The sequence below is a fragment of the Hevea brasiliensis genome, chromosome 8 (assembly GCF_030052815.1).
Source record: "Hevea brasiliensis isolate MT/VB/25A 57/8 chromosome 8, ASM3005281v1, whole genome shotgun sequence".
In the NCBI taxonomy this organism is placed as follows: domain Eukaryota; kingdom Viridiplantae; phylum Streptophyta; class Magnoliopsida; order Malpighiales; family Euphorbiaceae; genus Hevea; species Hevea brasiliensis.
In genome coordinates this window covers 21,738,625-21,765,723 of record NC_079500.1, presented here as the reverse complement: position 1 = coordinate 21,765,723, position 27,099 = coordinate 21,738,625, and the positions used below count along the sequence as shown (strand labels likewise).

Below are 27,099 nucleotides of genomic sequence, written 5' to 3'. Positions count from 1 at the left end.
TTCAAATCATTTGTGATATATATTAAATACTAAATAAAATTAATATTATAAAGAATCATGTGAAAAGGAAAAACCAGCAATACATACTTAAATCCATAGTAAATAATTTATTATATTCCTTCCAGCTAATACATATATCTCATTACATATTATTTATCTTGTATGGTGATGCAGCTCCTAATTACGAACCACTTCAAATTTGGATTCCAAGTTGGAAATTTTCATGTTGCTCCCTATTTGGAAAACCCTACGACGAAAGTTAAATTCGTAATCTTTGCCGTCAACCAACTTTCAGAAAAACACACAAAAAAGAAAATAAGTTAATATTATACAAATAAAAATATAAAAATATAAATTATTTTTTTATTCAATAAATAACATAAATACTTACAGATGTAGCTCTCCAGATTCCACTAAAAATGAAATCTTGGGGTTCAAATCCTTTGCAATTAAAATGCATAAGCGTAGTATAATTTTCATTATTATTTTCAATCGGCTGACCATGTCCAGTAATAACAGATACTGATCCTTGATTTCTACAATCTTTGCACTAAATAATATATTCTAATCAGTTAAAATAACATATCAATTAAAACTTAGTGATGTATTTTAAACGTTCTACACTACACTCAAATTTAAAAGATATTGCTATAATTTCAATGAATTTATTTTAATAATTTTATATCAACTTAAACATATTTAACAATTTAGAAAAAAAAAAAAAATATATATATATATATATATATATATATATATATATATATATATATTACCTTGTACTTCATTGTTTGATGGGTGGAATACATACAAACTTCTTTTTGACTCATTGCCTGACAGTGAGTACATTTTAACTGTAATACAAAATATATTAAAAATATTATTAATGAAATTAAATAAAAATAAATAAAATATTTACATAAATAAAATTCGTTTCTTGACCTTGAAAAAATATGGTAAACCATTATTAGGACCTCCAGCAGGTTGTAAATTCTTAAGATTATCGAGTTTAGCTTTAATTTTAAGAGCAAATATTACCATGATTAATGATTAATAGTATTATTGAAAAGTGGTTAACGATTTTGTATATTCAAATAAACAAATCTCTTGTTTTTATAAGCAATTAACATAAAAAATGAAAATTTCATTCAAGCTTAAAAAGCATGAAGCTATTGGTAAAAGTATGACTAAATTCACCTAAAATGCATTATTATGCATTAAGTTAATATGCTTTAGGAGTACACAAGTAAATTTCTGTTCGCAGGCATTGATATATATTTGAAAGCAATGTAGAATTCATTTTAAAAGGAGGTGGACCCAAAAAAAAGAATCAAGAAGTGACTGGTTAACAGAGTTCTTGAGTCTTTTACCATATCCCTTGAAATTTAGAGTTGACTAATAAATAAATAAAGCATAGATTTTATAAAATTTAATTTGATGACCGAAATTATTAATTTTAATTTTCTTTTATTTCATAAAAATCTTTATTAAAAGGATATTACATAATTATTTTAAATAAAAAATATTTTTTAAATTTTAACAAATATTAAAATAAAGTAACAAGTAAAAAAATATGTATGTTTATAAATACAATTATTGGATTATGCAGTATTATATAAATACAATATAAAAAATAAAAGAAATATATTTGAAAATTATACATAATGGTTTCTCATACATAGAAGTTAGAGACTATAAAATTCAAGATGTTAGAATTTATATAATACGATTTTCGTGAGTGTCAGAATTTAATAATATTTTCTTGAATCATTCATTAAAAACAATAAATTTATATCTCTCTCTGTATATATACTTCTTTTGAATTTTATAGAAATTAAGTTTGTATGTATATGCTATAGAATTTTTTTTTAAATCTATAAAATTATAATTTTTAAATTAATTTTTAGTGGATAACATAAATTAATCTTTCTTCTATATTATAAAATTAATTGATAAAGTAATCGCTATTCTTAAATAAAAGAATTTTACTAAATATTAAATTTGCGATTAATTCTAAATTATTATAAATAGAAAAAATTACGTACTAAAACTAATAATGAGTTTTTTAAATTACATAAATATTTATATTAAAATTTATATTCAATTGAAATTATATTTGTTAATAGGATTGAAATTTTAATTAAGCTTGCTTGTACTAGATTTTTTATTTATTTATTTTTAACTTTTATTTTTGATAAAAAAAATTGATTTTTAATTTATAAGAAGCTATAACATAAACTTATTTATAAGATGTACTTGTATATTTTTAAATTATGATTTAATTAGTCATTAATAAGTGAGTGATTGAATCATAACACAAATAAGAAAGGCATTAATTATTCGGCTATAAAAGAAATGGAGAAATTAATAGAGGCTTAAGGAAAGCACAACTCCATATTAAAAGAAATAAATAATATTATTATATTTATTTGATTTGTTTTAATTTGGTTTATTTTTTGTGTCATTTAACCTTTTGTTTTAATATATATATATACTTCTTTTGAATTTTATAAAAACTACGTTTGCATGTATATGCCATAGAATTTTTTTTTAAATCTTTAAAATTATATTTTTTTAAATTAATTTTTAGTGGATAACATAAATTAATCTTTTTTCTATATTATAAAATTAATTGATAAAGTAATTGTTATTCTTCAATGCCATTTACATAAAACAATTTTACTAAATATATGCCTGATTGTTTTCATACTTCTTTTTTGTTTTCATACTTCTTTTTTTGGTAACAGATTGTTTTCTTACTATTTAGTTCTTTTATTTATTTGTTTTTTAAATTATTTTTTAATTCATGAATTGTTTAGTCCGTGCCTTTATTTTTAAACTAAATTCTTTCTAACTCAACTATTCAATTTTTATAATTTGGATAATACAACTATTTAATCCTCATAATTTTGAATCTATCAATTATTTAATCTTTATAATTTCATAATACAACTATAAATAATTCTGGACATATGAAGGGATCTCCATGAAGTTTGTCTCTGGATGAACTATGAAGGATGGAAGAAGCCAACATAGACTACATTATAGAGGAACTACAGTGGCAGCAAGCATATCTTCTGGTCTATGCCCATGCCTTAAGAGGGTTTTCTTTGATAATTTTTCGTTCTCAGCCATCCAGCTGAGTTCCTAAGAGCAGAAGAGTCACCAAGTGCAAAAATCCAATAAAAGATGCATACACAAGATCTAATTGTTATTCAACCTAACCCAAGTATCAATCATAACCATCAACCAATTCAACTAGATCCGCTTACAATCATAAAACGAACCATATGAGACCGCCCAATTCCTAATTAGCCCACATGGGTATGATAATCATTCAATAATCCTCAAAAAAAAGTAAATCAAGTTACCACAAAATCATCAAATCAGATCATAGAGGCACCAACTTCAAGCCCCCAAAAAAATTAAAGAAAGAAACCAATTCAATTGGGAAAACAGATAAGAATGACCAATTTCCTTCCAGTATATCCCATCAGATAATTAATAAAGACGGAGAAGAAGAATAATCAGACGAAAAACTAATAAATTTTTTTTAAAGGAAAGAAAAAAAGGAAACCAAGAAAAAAGTAGGTCAGATCACATCTAAGCACCAAATCTAACCCAAGAATCAATTTCCATGGATCCAAAGTAACACATGGGTTATTTTTAGACAAGAACGAAGAACGAGTGAGGTATAGAAATACCTGAGGAAAGTTGGAGCTCTGGGCCCAAACGCTGCCGTCTTGGCCGATGATGGCGGCAGCAGAGAGATGATTGCCTTCGATTTCGCACATAAGATGCTCATCCACAAATGTTTGCCACGACATCTTCTTCTGCTTCTTCTTCAAATTCAGAGATTTGATGAAGCTTTTTTAGTTTCTGCGCTGTGCAATGTGAGTATGGATTGTGCTCAGCTGAGAGAACGAGAGGTGCGTTCTTATCTGCGAAGCCAGCAGACTGATATTGCGTTAAAACGACGAGACGTGGTCGACAAACGGTGTTTTCTTTAGGGTGAGTTTTGTGTGGACGTAACGGAATGGGCGTGAAATTTTATAGTATTAATATTAAAGTAATATTTAAGCAACAATGAAGTTTAACCCACTGATATTAAAATTATTTTCGATAATTTAAAATTTAAAACTTTAGTTTTAATTAAAATTAATTATATAAAAAATAATATTTAAGTGAATAAAGAATTATGATTGAAATTTAAAAAATAATAATTTAAATATATTTAATATAAAATTAAAGTAATAGAGTTACAATTATATAATAATTAAATTAAATTATATAAAAATAAATACTCTATTAAAATTATTATTATTTTAATAGTAATTTTTTTATCACTAATTTTTGTATGTGTATATAAATAAAAAAATTCAAAAAAATAAAAAAATTAATAAATAATTTTTTTTTATCGAGAGATAGACACACACTTAAAATCGTTACAATTTTAATAAATTCATTATTTTTATATAAACGACACACGCACGTTATTCATAATCAATGTTAACTTTTGAAAGATCAATTTCTAGACATGTGAGACTCATTTACGAATCTTAATTAATGTCATATCATAACACTCAATTTAATCAATGATTTAAAATCATCTCCAAGCCTATTTTATTTATAATATTAAGAGTTTGAATTATAGAGTCGTTATTATTAAAAAAATTTATTGAATATCACTCCTCCTCCCATTTTGAATGTGAAAATATTATATAGTTAAATAAAAATAAATAAATAAATAAAAATAATTTCAGCCTTTCATGGAGAATATTATTAGGCTAGAGATTTGATGGGCTTGTGGCCTCCAACCGAAAAGATTAATTAAGAGATCTGTCGGCCCCGGATGATTAAAGAAGATTTGGTTAGCGTGCACTAAAAAATTTAAATTAAATTTGATAAAGATTGTTGATTCTCTTCTTTTAAAATTATTAATTAATGAATAACAATTCAAATTAGTTTGAGAAAGTCATGACATCAACACTGTACTTATTTCTTAGAATGGGATAAACACAAATCCAAATCAAATAGAAATTTAAAATCCTAAACTAATTTGGAATGCAACTAGTAAAATCGAAATTCGAAATTTAATATTATATACATATAGCTTAAGATCAAAAAAGTGTAAATTTCTATTAATTCTTTACGTGAATTTCCTTTTCACCCTCTAGCTAAATTTCTATCGTATTTTTCTTCTTTCCAAGAAACATTATATTTATTTTGAATAACAAGTTTAGACTTTTTAAGTATTTTTATTTTATTTCTAATCTTTTTATTTATATTTTATTACCTATATTTGTTATCAATTACAGCGTTATATTCAGATTTTGAAGAAATCGTTAATATACAAGCTGATATCAAGGAATTAAAATCGTCCCAAAAGCTTCAAAAAGAGATGAAGAAAGGAGGTAATTTATCTTTTTGTTCTCGTATATTTTTTTTAATCATGATGTACATATTAATTTTAAATTTTTTATTTTTTGTTTAATTAATATAATGTAATATAACTAGATTTTAATCAAGATATCTAATACCAATTTTCTTAATTATTCTCTGTGACTCGTAGGTTGAGTCAGCTATCATATTTATAATTATTCTTATTAAATTGATTTAATTTTTTGAATTCTTATGTGCCATTAATTATTGTTACATTATCTGTTCTCTCGGTCTACATGTTTATGATTTAGTAAGTCTATTTATTAATTTATCTCTTGGTTCCTCAGCAAGTAATTATTTAAAATATATATATAATTATTTTTTTAATTAATAAATGTATTAAATTAATTATTAGTGGATAAAATAAATTAAAATTTACATTTTTTTCTGTATTATAAAATCTATAAATGATAAAGTCATTGTTATTTTTCAATGCCATTTATATAAAATAGTTTTATTAAATATTAATTTTGTGATTGATTCTAAATTATCTGAATATAAAATTTTAAATACTAAAATTAATAATGGGTTTTTAAATTACATAAATACTCAAGATCTAAATTTATATTAAAATTTATGTGCAACTTATATTATATTTATTAATAGAACTGAAAATTTAAGCTTGGTTATCCTTAGATTTCTTATTTATTTAATTTTAACAATCTTTTTATATAAAAAAAAAAAGGTTAACTAATTTTTAATTAATTTTAAAAATTTAATTAATTATTTGAAAATTTATATTTGCTGTTTAAAGATTTGCATGAGCAAATAACGTTGGTATTAAATTAACTTAATCTATGAAAGACGCACTAAACTTAGGGAAGGGATTTTAAATAATTATAATTTAATTTAATTAAATAATTAAACAATTATCTTCTTTTACAACTATTAATTAATAAATAATAATTCAAATAGGTTAGAGAAAGTATACCTTAGAATCCTAATCAAATATGAATTAGAAATCCTAAACTAAATTGGAAATTAGTCAATAAGTAAAATCAAAATTCACCATGTGTGGCCTTTAATAAGCTATATATACACATAAAGTTTAAGATAAAAAAATTATAAATTCCTACTAATTCTTTATTTGAATTCCCTTTTCACCTACTTTTCTCTTTTTCAAGGAACACCATAAGGTCCATATTTTTTTACTGTTTATATTTTATTTTTAATCTCTTTATTTATATTTTCTTACCTATTTTAATTATCAATTATAGTCTTATATTCAGATTTTGAAGAAATCGTTAAAAGTAACGCTGAAATCAAGGAATTAAAATTGTCCCAACAGCTTCAAAAGGAGGTCAACAAATTAAGAGGTAATTTATCTTTCTATTCTCGTGTAATTTTTTTAATCATAGTCTAAAATTTATTTTTAATTTTTTATTTTTATTTTAAGTTTAATTAATATAATATAGTTTGATTTTAATCAAGATAATTGTTCTCTGTGATTCATAGATTGAGTTGCTATCATATTTATAATAATTTTTGTTAAATTAATATAATTTTTTGAATTTTTTTTGTCATTAATTAATATTTTATTGTCTCTTTTCTTTGTCTACATGTTTGTGAGTTAATGAGTTTATTTATCAAATTGGCTAGAAAGTTAATTTTAGGGTGAAATAAACGTTTTTAATAAATTTAAGGGATAAATTAAATTTTAATTCGAATCTTAAACTATTAGTCCCAACCTTTCATCACCCATGCCTTGAAACTTAGAGTTAACTACTCAATAAAACTTAGATTCCATAAAATTTAATTTGAGGACTGAAATTATTAATTTTATTTTTCTTAATCTATAAAAAAATTTGCAAAGAGAAACGAGTTTTTCTAAAAAATTAAGATCATTATAATTTTTAAGGAACTTAATTGACGCTAGCAAGTGGGACTAACAAAACAAGTAATTGTGGGTTTAGGCTTAATTACAGTGATTAGAGACAACAATTAGAGATATTTAGGCTCGTGTATTAGATAGGATTAAAATATTTATAAATGGCTTTAGATAGATAGTACTCAAATTATTAAATAGGTTAAAATTTATTTAATACTAAAGTTTAAAGATTTAATAATCTTATCTTGAATCATTATTCTCTAATTACTTAAAAAATAAAATAAAATTATAATCCTTTTAAGATTTGAACTCCAATAAATCATGGATATTGAAATTCTTTTTCTTTAAGGATTAAGATTTATTAAATGCCTATAAATAAACTCATATCTGTATATTTTTTATGCCAAATTCTCTACGTTATTTTTTGGACAAAGGTAAGGATCTTAACCTCTCCAATTTTTTTTTTTTAATACAATATTTTTTTTTCTTTAAAATTTGAATGTAATGCTCTCATGTATACTATGCTCTTATTTACATGACAAACAATCAGAAGACTTCAGGTTTTTTTTTTTTTCTTAATCAATGATTTTTCTTCGAAATTACGAAAATTTACTGCATAAATTGATTTTTGACAATAAATTTTTCAGTTAATAACTCAATGATTTTTTATCTCTCATTTTATATATAAATAAAAACTATGAAATTTCTTACAATAATTACCAAAATTCATAAATAACTAGACTTTTCTCTTCTGCAATTATTATTGATTCATAATGTTTTATTGTCAAAAATCTTAAGATTCATAATGTTTAATATACTACATAAATTGATTTATGTACACTATGCTCTTATTTACAGTATGAAATTATAGAAATTAATGGTAAATAATGTTCGATAAAAATTAAACATTTAATTTAATATGCCTTTTTTAAAATTTTTTTATTGCTTTTTTTATTATTATTTTTAATTACATACATCACTTCTTTTAATCTAACATGTAGGTGTTTTTTGGTTAAGTCAAATGACTTTTTTTATTTTCTAATATATTAAACAGAAAAAAATTTGTCAATCATAGACATGGACAAACGCATAGAAGCAGTTGATTATATATCAGAATTGCCAGAACATATATTGCATCATATCTTGTCCTTTCTCCCTATCAAACAAATCACTCGAACCAGTGCATTATCAAAGACATTGTTTCAAGTATGGAAGACCTCTCCGATTTTAGAATTCAATTTTTACGCATTATTTAACGGAAATCAAGATCGTTACTATTGTCAAGACTTTGAGATCAGGGAAAGGAACATACAACAGTTATATAACTTTGTTGAGCAAATTTTGTTAAGCCGATGCAAGCAGATGGATAATTTGATAAAGTTTACACTTGTTGTGACTTTTATTTATGAGAGACCAGAAATGGTTTCCACTATGGACAGATGGATTGGCTACGCTCTGAAGAGTAATGCTAAACACCTGAAGATTCAAGTTGGTCCAAGTAATGATGATGAAAACTATAAGTACTGCGTGCCTCAAACAGTTCTCAATGCAATGTCAATACAGGTTTTAGATTTGAGCCACTGCAAGTTGCATCTGCCATCTATCGGTAACATAAAATTACCTTTCTTGAAAAAGTTGTCTCTTACAGTTGTTTTTGCAGATGATGATGTAATTAGCAAACTTATTGTTGGGTCTCCTCTAATTGAAGATATGAGTTTCATTACCTGCTATGGTATCAAGTCTTTACAGATATTTGATCTAGTTAATCTCATCCAATTCTGTGCAAAAGATATTGTTCATTTTGAGCGACTTAAGATGGAAACACCAAATCTTCACTCATTCACTTTGCAAGGTCCCACTTGGCCTTCTGTATTAAAGGTGACTTCCTTGAAAAATTTGAAGAGCCTACATATATTTAGTGCTCCCATAACTGATAAATGGTTGTATGAGCAACTGAATAAATTTCCTCACTTGGAATGCTTGAGCTTGGCTGACTGCCCTATGTTGGAGAGTATCAAGATTTCTAGTTCTAGTCTTCACAAATTGCGCATAGATTCTTGTGGAAATGTGGCTAAACTTCATATTGATATACGTAATCTATATGTCTTCTCATATTATGGTGATATAATTTCATTTTCTTCAAACAATTTGACCTTACCCAATGTTAATTTGTATATCAAATCCAATAATATGGACAATTCCTGGTACACTAGATTGATTAAATTACTTGACGAGTTCAATCAATGTTTCAAGATGGTGACTTTGGAAAGTGATACGGGTGAGGTATGTATATTAAATCATTTCTATTATTTGAATCTTTTTTTACGTATACTTTGAGTTAGTTCACAATTAATACTTTGAATTAGTTCAGAATTAATACACTCATGGAATTAGTATGTAAATTCTAGCTGATATTTATGTGATGAATTATTCATCTTTTCAGAATTATATTATTCCTTGCGAAGTGAGAAAACTCACACCACCCCCATTGCATAACGTGAAAGAATTGAAACTTTCAATGACTACTAATCGCCATCGTCCAATTGCGGAACTTGTGGATGCTATGCTTTGGATTTCTCCACATCTAGAAAGTCTAGACATAATTAATTTCAACGTACAATCTTCTTTTAAGGTATGATATTATTTAATTTTATATATAGTAATTCCATTTAAGAATGCTGAATTGTAACAACTAAATTGTAGCTTTTCAGTTAAGATAGTTATCACCATTACAAATTATTTAATTTTCTTTTTTGTTAAAATAAATGCATATGAAGTTTAAATCAAGAAAACAAAATGGAAAAATGAAGTTCTAGAATTTTGTAGCTTAGTTTAACGATATTATTTTTCTTACAGTTCTCATATCAGAAGCAAATTTATGAAGAAGAGTGTATTTGTTACAAGTCTACTCCTATATCCTGCTGGAAAAATTGCATAAAGCAAGTAAAAATAAAACAAAATTTTCCTGCTGTCCCAAGGCGTGAAGATGAATGCTTCATGCAAGTTCGTGAACGTGAAGAAAGGAATTTTGCTTTTAGCCAAGACATCTGGGAAAATATTAGTGATTCCTGTTAATTATGTAACTACCTGATAATCCGCAAGATGCAACGGAATTTTTTTTTTTCTTATTTGAGTAATAAGTTTATTATAATTTTTTTTAATAAAGTCTGTCACAATTAGAATTGTGCAATTTTCGGTTTAAATTAAAAAATCGAACTGAACCAAATCAATTCGGTTTGAGGCTAAATTGCCTATCTTCGTAAGCTTTTTTTTTTTTTCCAACTTTTTGAAGCTCAATATAATCTGCTTCTGCATGCATTGCAATTTAAATTAACTGTACTAAGAATTCACAGTAGATTTACAATTCCTAGTACTAAGAATCCTCTTGGTATAAAAACTCCAATTTTATCAAGACATCTCCATGCAGTATTTTTAACCATCTTGAAACCTAAAACAAGAGAACAATGCAACTACCACATTACGAATAGAGTAAAAAAGTTTTTACTAAAAACAACTGCACTCCTTAAGGTTTAGAAAAACTCATATCAATTCATATCACAAATAACCTTCATGAAATTAGTATTCAACATTGAAGAATTAATAAAAACAAGCCAGATTAAAGCCAAAAGACAAGCAAAACTTCAAATTCAAACCAACAAAATTCTCATAAATCAATATCAGTTACCCCAATAGCTATGGATTCAATAACAGGAAATAATATCACATATGGAAATCAAGAATAACCCATAAGCACCCAATTCTTACTTGAGCTGTGAGAATTGCAGCTCAAATTTCCATATCTCCACTCATGCAATCGGCTTCCACCTTCATATCCGGCCTCACTAGAGATCATTTGTAATTTGATGCAACAACGATGGAACTCGAAAAAATTTACCTACTTTTGGACCGCACTTAAAGACTACCGACATACCTCCATTACAAAATGAAAGATAAGGTCCAGGTAGCTCTCAACACTCATCACTTGGTGATATTGCAAGATTTGTTAGCTAAAATCTCTGGTATCTTGGTGCCAGAATTTTTACTCCAGTATCACCAAGACTTGGATTTCAGTCTGCTCTTCTTCTATTTTCTTTCTCATGTTGATTGTATTCTCGAGAATACTGACCTTATGGTTCATTAGAGTGACCCCAGAAGGGGAACCTATTAAGGATATTTACACTCATTTCATAGTTGTAGTTGTTTTAGATTTGGCATCATTGGGTGAGAATATGGATTGGAATATCTTTGGGGTCCTTTTCTTTTTGGCTTGTTAATCCCAGCAAGGTCTCCATTAGCAACAACCTTAACATCTAAGCTTGATACTGTTGTCTATGGCTTGCTCATTCCCCTGCTGTCTAGTTTCTGTGCCTCCAAATTTAATTTATGGGTATTAGTAGACCATTTTGAAGATGCTCTCAATTTTCAAATGGCCTTAATAGTGTACATAATAAAGTTGGCAGCAACTTATCTCATGGTACTCTCTATCAACATGCCTTTCAGAGAAGCTGCTGCTCTTACTCTAAAATTTTGAATGTTAAAGGCACAAAGGAGATGGGAACATTTTTGAGCTACACTATTCTTGAGGTACTTATATGCATCAAACTAATCAATCTCACCATTCTATTTTATGTTGAGAAATAACAAGTAGTAACGTGTTACGTATCAGAGGAGGAAGTATAGAAAGAAATAGTGAGTAGTTAGAAACGTTGGGAGTTAGTTTAAAGAGTTAGCTTGGAAGTATGTTTGGCGGGAATTAAGAGAGAGGTAGTTACTAAAGTTGCTGAGCAGTAAAGTTGTTGAGCTGTTTAACTACTCTTAGTAATAGGTTGTTACTAAGCTGCTATATAAAGCTCAATAGCTATTCTTGTATTTCATTCTGGAACAATAATCAAGAAATACAACTCTTTATTCTTCTCTTCTCTCTATCTCTCCTTCTAATCTTCTTCTCTTCTTTTCTAAATCTTCTATAATTCTTTGTTAGAGACTCTTACCCTAACATAATGTTAGTCGCGGGCAACGCAATTGCTGCTAGAACTTCTCATTGCAAAATTATTGAATGCCTCTGGTTCATTGCCTGTACCTATACTGATATTCATGTTGGACTTAAAGATTAATTCCTAGTGTACTTAGTGTTATGTGTATGTATATAAACAAGTGAACTCACTCTTTCTTATTTGTCTCCTTTTCTCCTTGCAGTTAAAGGATCTGGACAGTACTAGTGGGATTTTTTCTTTTGATATTTCTATTGACAACATGTGCACCACCCCTAATCAAGTTGCTCTATGATCCTAATAAGCATTACATAGGCTATAAGAAAAAATGCATACAGTATGCTCAACGTAGTGAGAGGCTCGAGATCCTAGTCTGTGCACATAAACAAGAGGATGCCATGGCAGCAATCAAGTTGCTTGAACTTTCGAATCCTACAAAGCACAGTCCCCATTTCATTTTTGTACTTTGCTTGCAAGAACTTGTTGGCAGTTACACTCCTTTAATCAACCACTAACTTGGCCAAAAAAGCAGTGATTCTGAAGCATCCTGATCACAACCAATCATTGATGTTTTCAAGTATTTGTAAGTTCTCCCTAAATTCTACTAAAAATTTGACAACTTGTCCCATCTTAAAATAAATAAATAAATAAAACAATTTATATACATAGCACATGGTAAATTAAGAGATTGCATGTATTGTGTCTCCTTGTTGTTTTTCTCAATCAGGTATGTCTAAAATCATCTTCCAATTGAAGGGAATATCATACCCTCTGAGAGCAAGCAATAAACTCAAACAGTTTACCAGCTAAAATAGCTACCAAATTGACTAAAATCATAACAATAGATGACAAGCTTTTCGCAGAGCCAGAGCTATGATGCTAACCTCATATCTATAATAAAATTAGGATTGTTTAGACTGTCTATCCACCAAAATCGCATGAAATTCTTCTTTGACAATTCCAATTCCATGAGTATCACTTGAATCAACAACATAAATTACAGCTTGAGTATTTGGAAAATAATATGGTCATAAATAAACAAGCAAATACAGAGCAAGCAATTAAGGGGGATGACCACACAATAAAAGCAGCCAACATGAGAACCCCTAGAAGAAATAGAGTTTGTGGAGCAGAAGCACTTTGTGGAATTAGACAGTCTGGAAGATTCACAAATATGGTTTTAGAAGCAGATTTGACAAGAAAATGGAGTTTTACAAATAGGTTGTCCAAATTTCACTAGAAGTTAAAGAATTACCATTTGCACCACAAAAGAAAAAACACCCACCAAACCATTTATTCCTACAAAAGGCAACTAAAATACTTAATTCTTTGATATTTTAAAGCATTAGTAAAAGTCAAAACTTGAAATTTTTCCGTTCAGAGTCCAAAGTCCCATCATATATTCATTTTTAAGACCAAATTTTGCATCAAAAATTATTAAAACAATAATACATTTACGTGCATACCGTCCTAACTATCGAAATTGAGGAATTGAGAATGTGTGGTATGGCTCACCACTGTTCACGCGCATACCAGATTATTGTTTTCAGATCTCCTTCCCTATCGACTTTTGTCGGAAATATATGCTGACGAAGAAGGGCGGTGTGACAAGGTTTTGCCGGTTTCGGAGATACCGTGGTTAGAGGAGACAGCACTGGCATCTCTCAATTCCTCACTCAAATCGCGATTATAGGGTGGGGAAATCAACAATCCATTAGGATTTTGAGAAAAGAAGAATATGGCAAGTGGCGACGACTTCACGACGGCCGGACAGAGTGAGAAGTTTCAGTCCAGAAAGGCACTCTGTTACAGGGAGAGCATGGAATTTTAGTTATTTTGGTTCCGTTTTGTTTCGGAGAAAAAAAAAATCAATTTAACCCAATCAAACAGAATTATTTTAGTAATTTTTAAATTAATTTATTTTTATAAAAAATTTATAAATTATATTTATATATAAATTATTTAATTTTATTGATTAATTATTATTAAGTTTAAATTAAGATTAAAATTAGATCAAATAATTTAAAAATTAAGTCTAAATTAAAAAATTTTACTAAAACTTAAAAATTAATAAGTTCAAATCAAATTAAAATAGAGTGATTTAATTCAATTTATTTTTCCTTTATTTTAATTCGATTCGATTTTTAAAATATCATAATTTTTAATAATTCAGTTTTGATGATTTAATTATGTTTGATTTAGGTAAATCGAATGCTCGAATCTACTCTATTTTTTTGTTTTTATAGTTCTAATTATTTATTTATTTATATATTTTATTATTTCGTGAAATGCTCTGTACTGATTTTCTTTTATAACTTCACTGAATTTATATAAATCGAGTATTAATGCTGCAATTCTTAAGAATAATTTTAAATTTAATAAGTTAAAAATAAATGATTCAAATCATTTGTGATATATATTAAATACTAAATAAAATTAATATTATAAAGAATCGTGTGAAAAGGAAAAACCAGCAATACATACTTAAATCCATAGTAAATAATTTATTATATTCCTACCAGCTAATACATATATCTCATTACATATTATTTAGCTTGTATGGTGATGCGCTCCTAATTACGAACCACTTCAAATTTGGATTCCAAGTTGGAAATTTTCATGTTGCTCCCTATTTGGAAAACCCTACGACGAAAGTTAAATTCGTAATCTTCGCCGTCAACCAACTTTCAGAAAAACACAAAAAAAAAATAAACTATTTTTTTATTCAATAAATAACATAAATACTTACAGATGCAGCTCTCCAAATTCCACTAAAAGTGAAATCTTGGGGTTCAAATCCTTTGCAATTAAAATGTATAAGCGTAGTATAATTTTTATTATTATTTTCAATCGGCTGACCATGTCCAGTAATAACAGATACTGATCCTTGATTTCTACAATCTTTGCACTAAATAATATATTCTAATCAGTTAAAATAACATATCAATTAAAACTTGGTGATGTATTTTAAACTCAAATATCATATTGTTCTACACTACACTCAATTTTAAAAGATATTGCTATAATTTCAATCAATTTATTTTAATAATTTTATATCAACTTAAACATATTTAACAATTTAGAAAAAAATAAAAAACATATTTAACAATTTAGAATATATATATATATATATATATATATATATATATATATATATATATATATATATATTACCTTTTACTTCATTGTTTGATGGGTGGAATACATACAAACTTCTTTTTGACTCATTGTCTGACAGTGAGTACATTTCAACTGTAATACAAAATATATTAAAAATATTATAAATAAAATTAAAATAAAATAAATAAAATATTTACATAAATAAAATTAATTTCTTGACCTTGAAAATATATGGTAAACCATTATTAGGACCTTCAGCAGGTTGTAAATTCTTAAGATTATCGAGTTTAGCTTTAATTTTGAGAGTAAATATTACCATGATTAATGATTAATAGTATTATTGAAAAAATGGTTAACGATTTTGTATATTCAAATTGACAAATCTCTTGTTTTTATAAGCCATTAACTTAAAAGATGAAAATTTCATTCAAGCTTAAGAAGCATGAAGTTATTGGTAAAAGTATGAGTAAATTCACCTAAAATGCATTATTATGCATTAAGTTAATATGCTTTAGGAGTACACATGTAAATTTTTGTTCGCAGGCATTGGTATATATTTGAAAGCAATGTACGAATTCATTTTAAAAAGAGGTGGACCCAGAAAAAGAATCAAGAAGTGATTGGTTAACAGAGTTCTTGGGTCTTTTACCATATGCCTTGAAATTTAGAGTTGGGCCAATAAAAAAATTTATCTTTTAAATTATTAACATATTTGCTAATAAAATTTATTATTTAATTGGCCAATAAAAAAAATCAATTAATGATTTATATCATTTAGATATAGAGTGTCAATGATGAATATAATTTTTAAACCTAGGTGTCTTGTGTAGTTCACTTAAAATTTGATTATTTTTAAATTTCTTCTTTTATTATTTAAAGGAAATTTAAAAAAAAATGGGACACTAATTTTTTTAATTTAGTTGGCAAATAAAAAAAATTAAATTATTAGTATATGAGCTCATTAAATATTTTTGTTTAGTTTGACCGATATAGATGTAAGAGTATACTAAAGATATATTCACATTTAAATTATTCTAAATTAAAACTTAAAACTTTTTAGGGGATATAGCTCTCTTTTAGTCCCTGAGTCTAATGTTGGATGGATGTAGTATTTTGACATAGTCTTGTATATTTTACTTACAATTTAAATTTTTTAAATTTTTTTATTACTTAAAAGGAAATTTAAAAAATGGGCCACTAATTTTTTAATTTAATTGGCTGATTAAAAATCTTTTAAAAATATATCAATTTTTATGATACCCATCACTCACAAAATTATTTTTATTTAATATTTATGTTTCATTATATTTATTCTTTATTTTAAGGAGAAAATATTTTATTAATATATTCATGTGTCGTGTGAATCATATAGAATTATCTCTATCATAAGTGAGAAAATTAAAATAAAATACTTACATATATTTATAAAATCAAAATATTCGTATATATTTATAAAAATCAAATATTTATAATTTCAATTTACATTTTTAGCTCAATACAACTATAAATTAATTACAATTTAATATAGCAAATATTGATAATGCCTAATATATCTTATATTACAAAAATTGTGAAAATTTTAATTTTTTTATATTTTTAATTAATAATATATTAATATAAAACAATTTAAAAGCTAGAGATTAAAAATATATAATTATCATAGATTATAGAAAAGTGTTAAATTTAAATATAAAAAGAAGTTAAGAAAAAAAATTTAATATTCCTTTTTTATTTATAATAAATGCTTGACTTAATTTAATAGCTGAAAACATATCAATAACTTTACGAATTCAAGTTTGAAATTTAATGTTATTACTACTTTAAAACTATTTAACATATTATATTAAAATTAATACAAAAACTTAATTTTGTATTTGAAGTCAACATAGAAACTATAAAGGCCTAGCTTAGTTTGATCCCATGTTTAAAGATATATAACTCACTTGGCAAGTGTTAGATTGTAGCCTATTTCTCCAATCTCTTAAATATTTTAACGAAATTAACTATTTGGTTCTTATATTTTAAAAATTATAATATTTAGTCATTGTAAAAACTTCTATTAAACTATTTAGTCCATTCGTCAAATTTTTCATTGATCAATATTGGTCAATATATTATTTAGTCACTCTATTTTAGTAAAACTAATTAGTTAGTATCTATATTTTGAAAAAATACATTACTTAGTCCATGAATTTAATTTTATTAACTATTTAGTTTCATAATTATTTTTTAGACTTCAACTACCCTAATTCTCTTATTCATATTTCTTTCTTATCATTTCTTATTTATCTCTTCGTGTTTTTTTTCCTCTACACCTGCACCTTTCTTCTCCTTATTTTCTCTTTGTTTTCATCTGTTAATAAAAATAATATAACTGTCTACATTAAAAAGTTAATCAATTTCTTTAAATTTTTAAATAATTAAGGAAAATTATTTCTAAGTAAAGAAAGTATAAAAATGATGTCCAAAGAATTGAAAATTAAAAAAATATAAATTGAGATTTAGTCTCCACATAATAAAATTTTTATTATTATCTAAGAATATATCACATTAGTTAGTATCTGTAATTTGATTTTGTTAACTATTTAATTTTATAATTATTTTTTAGATTTAAACTACTCTAATTCTCTCCCTCTTATTTATTTCTTATCTTTTCTTATTTCTCTTTTCGTGTTTCTTTTCATCTACACCTACATCTTTCTCTCCCTTATTTTCTTTTTATTTTTATCTGTTAACAAAAATATTATAAGCTGTCTACATAAAAAAATTCATCAGTTTCTTTAAATTTTTAAATAATTAAGGAAAACTATTTCTAAATAAAGAAAACATAAAAATGTATCCAAAGAATTGAAAATAAAAAATATATATATAAATTACGATTTAGTCTTTATATAATAAAATTTTTATTTTTATTTAAGAATATATTTTTTAAAATATATGAAACAAAAATTATTTAAAAGAGAAAAGAAAAAGAGAGGGAAGAGAGGAGTAAAAAGGATTATTTATAACAAAAGAAGAGACTACGCTTACAATATATAGGATATTTATCCAAAGTTTTCATATGATATATGATTTATTCAATATAATTAGAGTGGATAATATATTTAATTTATACATAAAAGTTATTTTAAATTAGTAAAGGCAAAGCTATTGAAAATTGATATCAAATGTGAAGTCGATTATAATTTCTATATAATAAATTATAATAATCCTTATTTTTTAAAATTTGATTGGTTCATACTGCACAGTCAACAATTCCATAAATAATAGCATTTGGTAAGATTCTACTAATCCAAAGGTTCTCAGCATCCTAAATCCTGTTTCTTAAACCCTAAACCCCGTTGGTGTCACCTGCGTCTGCACTTCACTCATTTTCACTTCGCTTCTCCGGAGGCTCGAGTACAGTTTTGGCACAGAAATGTCTTGGCGCAGTGGAGGATCGCTTTCACGCACGCTCATCTCCGCTGCCAGGGCTCCATCTCGCCTCTCCTCGTTGCCGCTCCCCCGCATTCGTCCCCCGCCCACTGCCTCGCCCCGGCTCCAGTCCCGCCGCCTGTCCTTTGTTACATCTAGGTACTGGGTTTTTATTAACAGAAATAATGTCTCATGGGGGAAAAGTTTCCATTTTGGTGTTTGGAGATCTAAATATTGTCGATTATTTTTTTCTGTGTTTCCCATTTATTACAGTGATTTATTATTTGGATGGATAGTCTTTGAATGTGGACATTCTTTTTAAAATTGTAAAATTGATCTTTTTTCAATGAATTTTTTTTCTTTTAATTTCATTTCAATTGACGATGGATTATGGATACACATATCAAGTTTGCTGAAATCAGCTTAATGGGTTGTCTTCAATGGAGGCTTTTGTTTCACATGAAAGATCCAATACTTATTATGCATTTCCCAAGAAAATGGTGAAGCTTTTTCTTTCCCCCGTTCCCTTAAGTATTCTGCTTTTTATTATGAGTACTTCTTGTGTACCCTGCAGGAACATGGGAGAACTGGGATGTATGCAATCATTCTTGCCTCTGCATAGCATGTTGTCCACAAACCACCTCACATCACGCCTCAATGCTAACTTGCGGGCTTTTTGTGAGCTGTCTCACGGTACCTTCTACCGTACTTGTCAGGATCGCTAGTAGTCTCTTTGTGAGTCTTGCTGTTTCTAGGGCACATGAAAAAATGGAAACAATTTTTGAATTGTTTATTTTCATACACTGTTATTCTGAATAACTTCAATTGCAAACTGTAAAATCTCTTCCATTGGTTTTTTAGTAAATTTTCCAAATTTTATGGATGATTGGTCAAATTAGCAAGAAAGTGATTAGGTTTTTGTTTGTTTTCATAAAACTTTGTTAATGAGAAGACTTGGGATTGGGATTGATGGGGAGGAATGGAAAAGATGGATTATGCACATGGACTTTCAGTCAGCTAAAGGTGCAGGATTATTGCCACAATTGTAGGTTTCTTTTTCCTATGTTGTTCTTTAAAAATAATAAGACAAGAAATTAGTCAATCATTAATCTTGTACGAGTAATTGAATAAGAAGATGAACCATGGAGTTAAACATTGAGGCATTTGTTAACATGCGTTGTATGTTTATCATCAAACATTTGACAAGATATCATGAAGCTAAATTCTTATGCTGACAGATCTACTTTGTTTCTGTTTATGCAAGTCTGTAATAAACTAGTTCTCTGCGAAACAAAAAAAAGAGGGGGGGGGGGGGTGGCGCAGGGGCGGGCGGGCGGCACTATTTTCAGGTTCTTTAGGTGGATATGCATTGGTTTAATATAAATGTGTTACTGATAGTTTATTCATGTTACTTTATTTTCTTTACATATTGATTACACTTTGGATACTTGGTTTAGAACCCTTTTTGGCCTTTGTTTTCCCTTTTGCTAATTATTGGATAAGAATAAGAAATTGTCACATATTGGTGAAGTTCTAATGTTTGTACTGAGGACATTCTTCATTTTAACATGAAGGAAAAGGCTTTTGCTTTTTTCTTCTCATTTCTTCTTTTGATATCCTAGTTTATCTGCAAATTGATGGAAGTGTAACATATGGTGTATTTCCTTATCTAGTGCTATTATTTGACAATTTTATCTTGATGAATACACATCTATATGTATAGATGTAGATTGCAGTCATCACTCACATATTCATGGGCACGCATGCTTTTGTGCTTGTGGTGGGTGCCAATCTGCTATCCCACTAATATGAGTAAAACATTAAGTTTCTCTTCATTTCGAATAAAAAAACAATGTTTTTGTGTGATCCTCTTTATAGTTAGTGAATTATTAGTGATTGGAAAGTTACATTCTTGTTCATGTGTTTTACTTCTTGGCTTGTTTATCACTTGCTCTCTTTTTCAGTACTTCCCTCAAGATCATTTGCCATTTTGAAAGCTTTAATATGTCCTTCTTCCATCATTAATGAATTATTAATGAAATGATCTACATTCTTGTTCCAGTGGTTTATTTCTTTGACTTTCAATGCTCTTGTAATTTATTTCTTGGATGTTATGTATGTGTCTTGGTTACCATTTTTGTCATCTGTTTGAACATCATTCACCATTTGAAAAGAGGGTAGACCTATCATGAGTTCATGACATATGGGGAGAAAGGAAAAAGCACTTTCTCTAGTCAATAATCCGAATCAACTGAGTTTAAATGTAATGTTTAGAACTGTTATTTACAAAAACTTTGTGGTTGGGCAAAATCTGTTATGTCTTTTCTGCTAGAAGTATGTGTAAAATGTTGAGTTTCCTTTCACTCTATGTAAGCATTGGTGACATATGGCTTCATTATTGGAGGCTTAATATAGATTAGGAAAGGAACTGAGGCTTAATATTGATTAGGAAAGGAACTGAGGCTTAATATTTATTAGGAAAGAAACTTATTGTCTAGTTTGTTCACCGTCGTATTTTTGTTTTGCTTCCTCTTTCAGTATTTCAAAATGACTCCTGTTTTGAAAATTAAGGGAGTTCACTTGGACTTGCATGAGATCTGAGGGGAAAGGAAGAAACTCCTTGCCATTAGTAGTCCCAATGACCCCATTCTAAGAGGCATACATCTTGAATGATTATAAATTATTTACTCTTTGGTTAGACAAACACAGTGAACATTTTGTTAAGTAGAATATCGAAGTTTTACTTTAGTTACTAAAAATCTATTGTGATTAGTTTTTGACTCATAGAACTTGTTCTACTCCAGCGTGCATACCAAAATATCATAACATGGAGACCTTCTTATGTTCTTTCTCTTATGGCTAATTTCTGGTGCAATTCACTTCAAGTACACTTCCTTATATTGCTATTATTCTTATTTTACATTGGAAAGGGTTGAGTTCTGAAGCAAGTCAATCAATCTGATTGCAAATAATTATCACTATGAGCATCTTTCCAAGTTTCTTATTATAAGCCCTTTTTTGTATTTCTACAGTGCAAGGCTGACAAGATTGAATTCCAAGTTCTTTAGTACTTGAATGCAATATTTACTACAACATTCAATTTTTTTTTCTTTGTTGAGACATCAAGGTTGAGAGATGCTGATTTTTCAATCACCATATTCTAGTGGCAAATTTCATGTTCACCCCATTTGGAATGATTCTTATGATAGAATTCAATTCAATTCTATTAAAAGAATTTAATTCAAATGAGTTTATAAGAAAATTCATGTGTTTTTAATACTTTTTAAAATAATAGAATTCATTTGAATTCTGTTGTTTGGAACAATTGATAAGTGAAATGAATGTATTGATTTTCATATTTTGCCCTTGTTTACGAAGAAATAAATATAACTTAAGTAGGGGTGCTTTGGGTATTTAATAGAAAACTTCATTAAATGAATTGAATTTTTGCAAAACCATACCACCGTTGGCATGGATTCATTTCTTTTAAAATGATTTACTGTTTTATTTAAATAAATGAATTCTAGCAATTTTAAACTTTCCAAACATGAGAATTCATCAAAAGAATTCAATTGAATTGAATTCTTTCATTTTTAGATCTTCAAAATGCTTCCAATGTGTTTCTATTATTTTTCCTTTTGGCACTTTCATGGGCATCCCCTGTTCTACAGCATACCCTTGTGCATTTTAAAATGCATCATTATTACTCTCATGAAATATTGATTTTGGGGCGGATTATGACTTCCAAAGGATGGACACATCTGCTAGTACTACATTTGGAGTTTCACGAGATTTGTCATGATCATAAACCCCCTTGGGCTTTCTGATATAGAACTCATATGCAGATTTTGAACAATTTACTCCATTATTGCAGGTACTTGAAGGGCAATTGGATTTGTGCAGCAAAATGAAACAACATATTGAGGAAGTCAGAAAGTGGGTGCACCACGAGGGTCTTAGGCTTTTTAGGTAGGAATATTTTAATAAAGATGCAATGTTTCTATTATACTTCAGAGATTAATCTTGAAATTTTATTACTTTTGGGACAATCAAATGGAGGTTTTTTAGGTACCTATATGTCACTTGTTATTATCATCTGCCCTATTTCCTTGATTTCTGCCCAGTATATGTAAGATTATGCTGACAATACAATAGCCTTGTGGCCTTCTTTTGGATTCTATATCTTTCTCTGTCTTTTGGTTCTTTTTACATGTATGATGAATGATGCTCCATGAAAATGTGGTTTCCAGAAGGATTGCCCTGCAGCCGTCGCTTTCAGCATATTTTATCATTCATTACTTTTTTTCCTTTTTTCTTATTTGCTATGCTTTTGTGGATTGCCCTGCAAGGGCAAGAGAAAGTACAAAATTTCCCAAATGTAATGCATTGAAAAAGAACAAAGTAAAGAATATGAGATGCTGCATCTCAATCCTGTTTGGTCTCTGACATTCCCAAGAGGAACTCCTGGCACATGGGGTGTTTATATCCTGATAATTGTTGGGTTACCATGTCCAAGCACGAGGGCTGTTGTCTTTAGATCCTGCACCATGCCCCACGTGTAGACTCCACTAGTTGTTGGAGGAACTATGTTCCAACCTGGAGAAGTTGATGATTTGCACCTGGTAGTAGGCCTTTAATGAGCGTTGGCCTATGTGTGCTCCAATCACTTTCCTTCTTTTTTTCATTTATTTGGCCATTTTTTAATGTGCATGTATTGTGTAGGGCACTAACATATGCTATTTTGGGACCCTTGCTTAAAGACATGAGAAAAATACCTAAACCATCACTCCTGATTTTAGAGCTATTTCTTTGAATTGCATGTTTTAATTACAGATTCCTTTGTGCTTTGCAAATAAGAATGTTAATGAGAGAGCTCAACCAGTGTTGCAGCCATTCTCCCACTAGACCAGTGACAATACATGGAGGAAAATTATTAAATACGCTGGGCACGTGTTCATCGAAGCTCACAAATAAGAGTGGATTTCATGTAAATGTGAGAAAAAGCTTGTAGATTTGGTACACTGAATAATTTCTTATGAGTTAATTTAGTTTTTTTTAGTATAATTGGGTCCAATTGGGACTCAAACATGACATACCACAGTTCTTGAGACAATACTAACATCATTGAATTAAAGTTCATTTGGTGACCTCACAAATCTAGGGATGACTAGTATTATTGAAGCATGAGTCAATTTAATACTGCATCTATAGTGGCTGTATATTGATAATTGATTTTAATGGATTTTACTTTCATGATACGTGTTGTGTGTTACTTTCCATTGTCGGGCTGTCGGCATATGGGTGTTGACTTTGAGATAATTAAGGACTAGTAATTTTTGGTTTCTAAATAGTTTTGTTTGTGTAACTTTGTTCTTGGAAGGCATAAGATCAAAGCTTTTTCAATTCACTGGATATTTGTGATAGGCAAAGATATATTTTGTTAAAAACAAAGCCCATCTTATTATTATTATTATTATTATTATTAGTATTTAGTGGTTATGTCTTTCTTTCCCTCATTCACAGCCTCACTTCACTGAAAACTTAGGCTTCACTTCCCACGGATGGAAAGAAGTGGTTTCCTTTATTTATTGAGAAGTTGAGTTAAAATGGTAACCAATTGCTAACTTTATGGAAATTTGAACTTCTGAGTCAATACAAAATGTTGCTTATTACATGTTGTTCCTGTCACGACCCAATCTATGGGCCGGACTGGCACTAGGACCTGGGCCAGCCTAAAGCCCCCGAGGCCCTTAGTAAGCCTAACTATTCCTTAACCCAACTCTAAGGCCCATTTGGGCCCAATTTCAAGAAATCAACCGGACAGAGTCCGGTCATAAAGTGGACCTTTTAACGGGGAGTTTTTGACTCACCCGACTTGTAAACAAAATATATCATCAATTGGGGAGCTCAGCTCACCCTCTACATACTCAAATTAACATAAAGATAAATGGGAGCTCAGCTCCCTCATCCAGTCCATCAAACATGCATATAATAATTTTACAGGTCCACATAACAATTTATATTACAGACACGAATCATTTAAGTATTTCTAACACATGCGAAAATTCTATGAGTAAATAAAATTACACAAATATTGATAAACAACCTGCGAAGGAGAAAAGCAGGTTAATCACAATAAAATCCTCCTGTAGCCTGAAAAAATATTGAACAGGAGTGAGCGTTCGACTCAGAGAGTAAAATATCAATTTTAACCATAATCTCTATAACTATCTAAAACTAATGCACCCTGTAGAGTGAAATGCAACATCAACCACATTTTCACATCATAACATCAAAAAGGTAATTTGGAGCACTCACACACTCTGTAACATCAATCATAATACATGGGAGCTGATCCTCTATATAGCTCTCTTAAATCCAACCTGATGCCAGCGAAGAACTCAAGCCGGACTTTCGCTTAATAAACCAAATCGGAGTCCCAGCGAAGAACTCAAGCCGTGACTACCCCCGAAGGATCGGGTCCCAGCGAAGAACTCAAGCCGTGACTACCCCCGAAGGATCGGGTCCCAGCGAAGAACTCAAGCCGTGACTACCCGTCCTGTCCATAGTCCACACCACATCACACGCACGCTAACGCACGCACACTGCTCCAAATTACCACAACAATATCCATAGCACGTTAACAGTTATGAATGCAACATAAATTGTGCCTAGAGTTTAACTACATAAATATATGCATATAAGTGATGCATGGGCATGCTTGAACATATAATAATATCGAAATTATAATTAAAATTAATATTTTACTCACAGACTTGACAACGGTCACTGTGGCGGCTGGGCGGAGGAAGAAGGCTGTCCCGGCTCACCTGATAATTACATTACAATTATTTAATACAAATGACTCAATACGAATCAAGAAAAGACCAAATACGTCCTAAGTCGTGTCGAAAATCCGGTAGAGTCTCCCCTATACCTAGGACTTACCCAACTTGCAAAATGGCTCAAAACACACTTCTATATTCACAACCCATATATCCACAACTCAATCACATCACACAGCCCCTCCTGGGCCCATCAAATCAATCATCCATCACAATATGTAAAATTTCAATTTAGTCCTTATAATTGATCATTTTTGCAAAAATTGCCCAAACAAGCTCTAAAAATTCTAAAAATTTGCCCCGCGGTCCCTAGCAATATTACTAGGCTATTGCAAAAAGAATCATAATTTTTTGAGCTACCATGAATATTTTATGAATTTTTAATCCTATTTAAACACTAGAAAATTACGAAAAAATAAGGTTCGGGTTTACCTTTGCCGATTCCGACTTTGGGAACGCGCTCGGGATGTCTGACAATGGTAGGGTAGCCAAAACCTCGATCCAATTCGGAGACTTTTTCGGTAACAGGTCTGTTTGGCCGGAAATTCACAGACCCGGACAACTGTCGAATTGAGGATACCTACACGAAGCCCATAACACGGGGGTTAGCACATAAATTTTTCAGAATTTTTTAAACTCATTTAATGCTCGGAAAAACACTGCGAAGTTTCGTGGGACCCACCGAAAAATGGTGTCGAAAAAATTTGAAATTTATGTCGCCGCGAAGCTCTCGACTAGTGGAGCGCTCTGGTACTCTCGGTTTTCTCGTGGGATTTACGGTTTGTGAGAAATCTAGCCCAAAAGTCAAAATGGGCTAAAACTTTCCGAGCAAAAATTGGACAAACCGCTCAATGGATTTCAGTGTTCTTGGTGTATATGGAAAGCTCTCGACGAGTAGATGAGTTTAGACACAAGACCCGGTCCGATTGGTGGCTGGATCGGTCGGATTTTGGCCGGGAAGTCGATGAGTCGCGCACACGTGCGCGTCGCTTCAGGAGCCGTTTTCTGGCGTTCTAGGCGGAGGCCGGCCGTGGGGGAGGGGTGAGGCGCGCGTGGGTTGGCGAGGAAGTGGCGGCGGGGCAGGGGGAGGAGAGAGAAAAAGAGAGAGAAAGGGAAGAGGAGAAACGCGCGCGGGAGAGGAAGAAAAAGGAAGAAGAAGGCCGGTCCGATTCGATCGGTCCGATCCGGTTTGGTTCGATTCGGCTGGTTCAATTTAGAATACAAAATTTTAAATTTTTACTCTGCCTCGGGACCGAAAACGAGGTCCAAAAATTTCGAAAAAAATTTCAGAAAACTCAGAAAAATTCGTAGACTCCAAATATATTTTTAGTTTTGCCACGTGGTCTTTAAATTAATTTTTAAAAATCATCAAAGTTTATATTTTCGAAAAATCGAACCCGATTTTTAAAATCCGAAAAATCTCAAATAATTTCTTAAAATTTAAATAAAATTAGAATATCAA

At 29.2% G+C, this 27,099-nt stretch overlaps 3 protein-coding genes across 5 annotated transcripts; 2 read left to right on the top strand and 1 right to left on the bottom strand.

Annotated features, from left to right (window-relative positions):
- Nucleotides 1-22: 22 nt before the first annotated feature.
- On the bottom strand, nucleotides 23-4,011 carry LOC110649429 (uncharacterized). Of its 2 annotated transcripts, XM_058151454.1 has the most exons (4): nucleotides 3,702-4,011; nucleotides 774-851; nucleotides 392-550; nucleotides 23-288 (listed from the first exon to the last, which is right to left on the bottom strand). In XM_058151454.1, the coding sequence occupies exons 1-4, from the start codon at nucleotides 3,822-3,824 to the stop codon at nucleotides 178-180; spliced, it is 471 nt and encodes a 156-aa protein (XP_058007437.1). In that variant the 5' UTR covers nucleotides 3,825-4,011; the 3' UTR covers nucleotides 23-177. The 2 variants fall into 2 exon arrangements, with proteins under 2 accessions (XP_058007437.1, XP_058007438.1); XM_058151455.1 differs by lacking the exon at nucleotides 774-851.
- Nucleotides 4,012-8,344: 4,333 nt separating this feature from the next.
- Nucleotides 8,345-10,342, top strand: LOC131182101 (uncharacterized). The gene is made up of 3 exons (XM_058150745.1): nucleotides 8,345-9,550; nucleotides 9,711-9,899; nucleotides 10,124-10,342. The coding sequence occupies exons 1-3, from the start codon at nucleotides 8,345-8,347 to the stop codon at nucleotides 10,340-10,342; spliced, it is 1,614 nt and encodes a 537-aa protein (XP_058006728.1).
- An 8,301-nt stretch (nucleotides 10,343-18,643) lies between these two features.
- Nucleotides 18,644-22,986, top strand: LOC110649432 (uncharacterized). Of its 2 annotated transcripts, none has more exons than XM_021803995.2 (3): nucleotides 18,644-18,951; nucleotides 19,367-19,527; nucleotides 22,667-22,986. In XM_021803995.2, the coding sequence occupies exons 1-2, from the start codon at nucleotides 18,797-18,799 to the stop codon at nucleotides 19,515-19,517; spliced, it is 306 nt and encodes a 101-aa protein (XP_021659687.1). In that variant the 5' UTR covers nucleotides 18,644-18,796; the 3' UTR covers nucleotides 19,518-19,527; nucleotides 22,667-22,986. The 2 variants fall into 2 exon arrangements, with proteins under 2 accessions (XP_021659687.1, XP_058007436.1); XM_058151453.1 differs by having other exon boundaries at nucleotides 18,646-18,951; nucleotides 19,367-19,489; nucleotides 22,671-22,986.
- Nucleotides 22,987-27,099: the final 4,113 nt, after the last annotated feature.

Coding starts and splice junctions, on each gene's coding strand:
- LOC110649429 (XM_058151454.1), bottom strand. CDS start 3,824: ATGTCGTGGCAAACATTTGTGGATGAGCATCTTATGTGCGAAATCGAA. Junction 852..3,701: donor AGAGCTCCAACTTTCCTCAG/GTATTTCTATAC, acceptor TTTGTATTACAG/TTAAAATGTACTCACTGTCA. Junction 289..391: donor GAATCTGGAGAGCTACATCT/GTAAGTATTTAT, acceptor TTTTTCTGAAAG/TTGGTTGACGGCAAAGATTA.
- LOC131182101 (XM_058150745.1), top strand. CDS start 8,345: ATGGACAAACGCATAGAAGCAGTTGATTATATATCAGAATTGCCAGAA. Junction 9,551..9,710: donor TGGAAAGTGATACGGGTGAG/GTATGTATATTA, acceptor TCATCTTTTCAG/AATTATATTATTCCTTGCGA. Junction 9,900..10,123: donor ACGTACAATCTTCTTTTAAG/GTATGATATTAT, acceptor TTTTTCTTACAG/TTCTCATATCAGAAGCAAAT.
- LOC110649432 (XM_021803995.2), top strand. CDS start 18,797: ATGTCTTGGCGCAGTGGAGGATCGCTTTCACGCACGCTCATCTCCGCT. Junction 18,952..19,366: donor CTGTCCTTTGTTACATCTAG/GTACTGGGTTTT, acceptor TGTACCCTGCAG/GAACATGGGAGAACTGGGAT.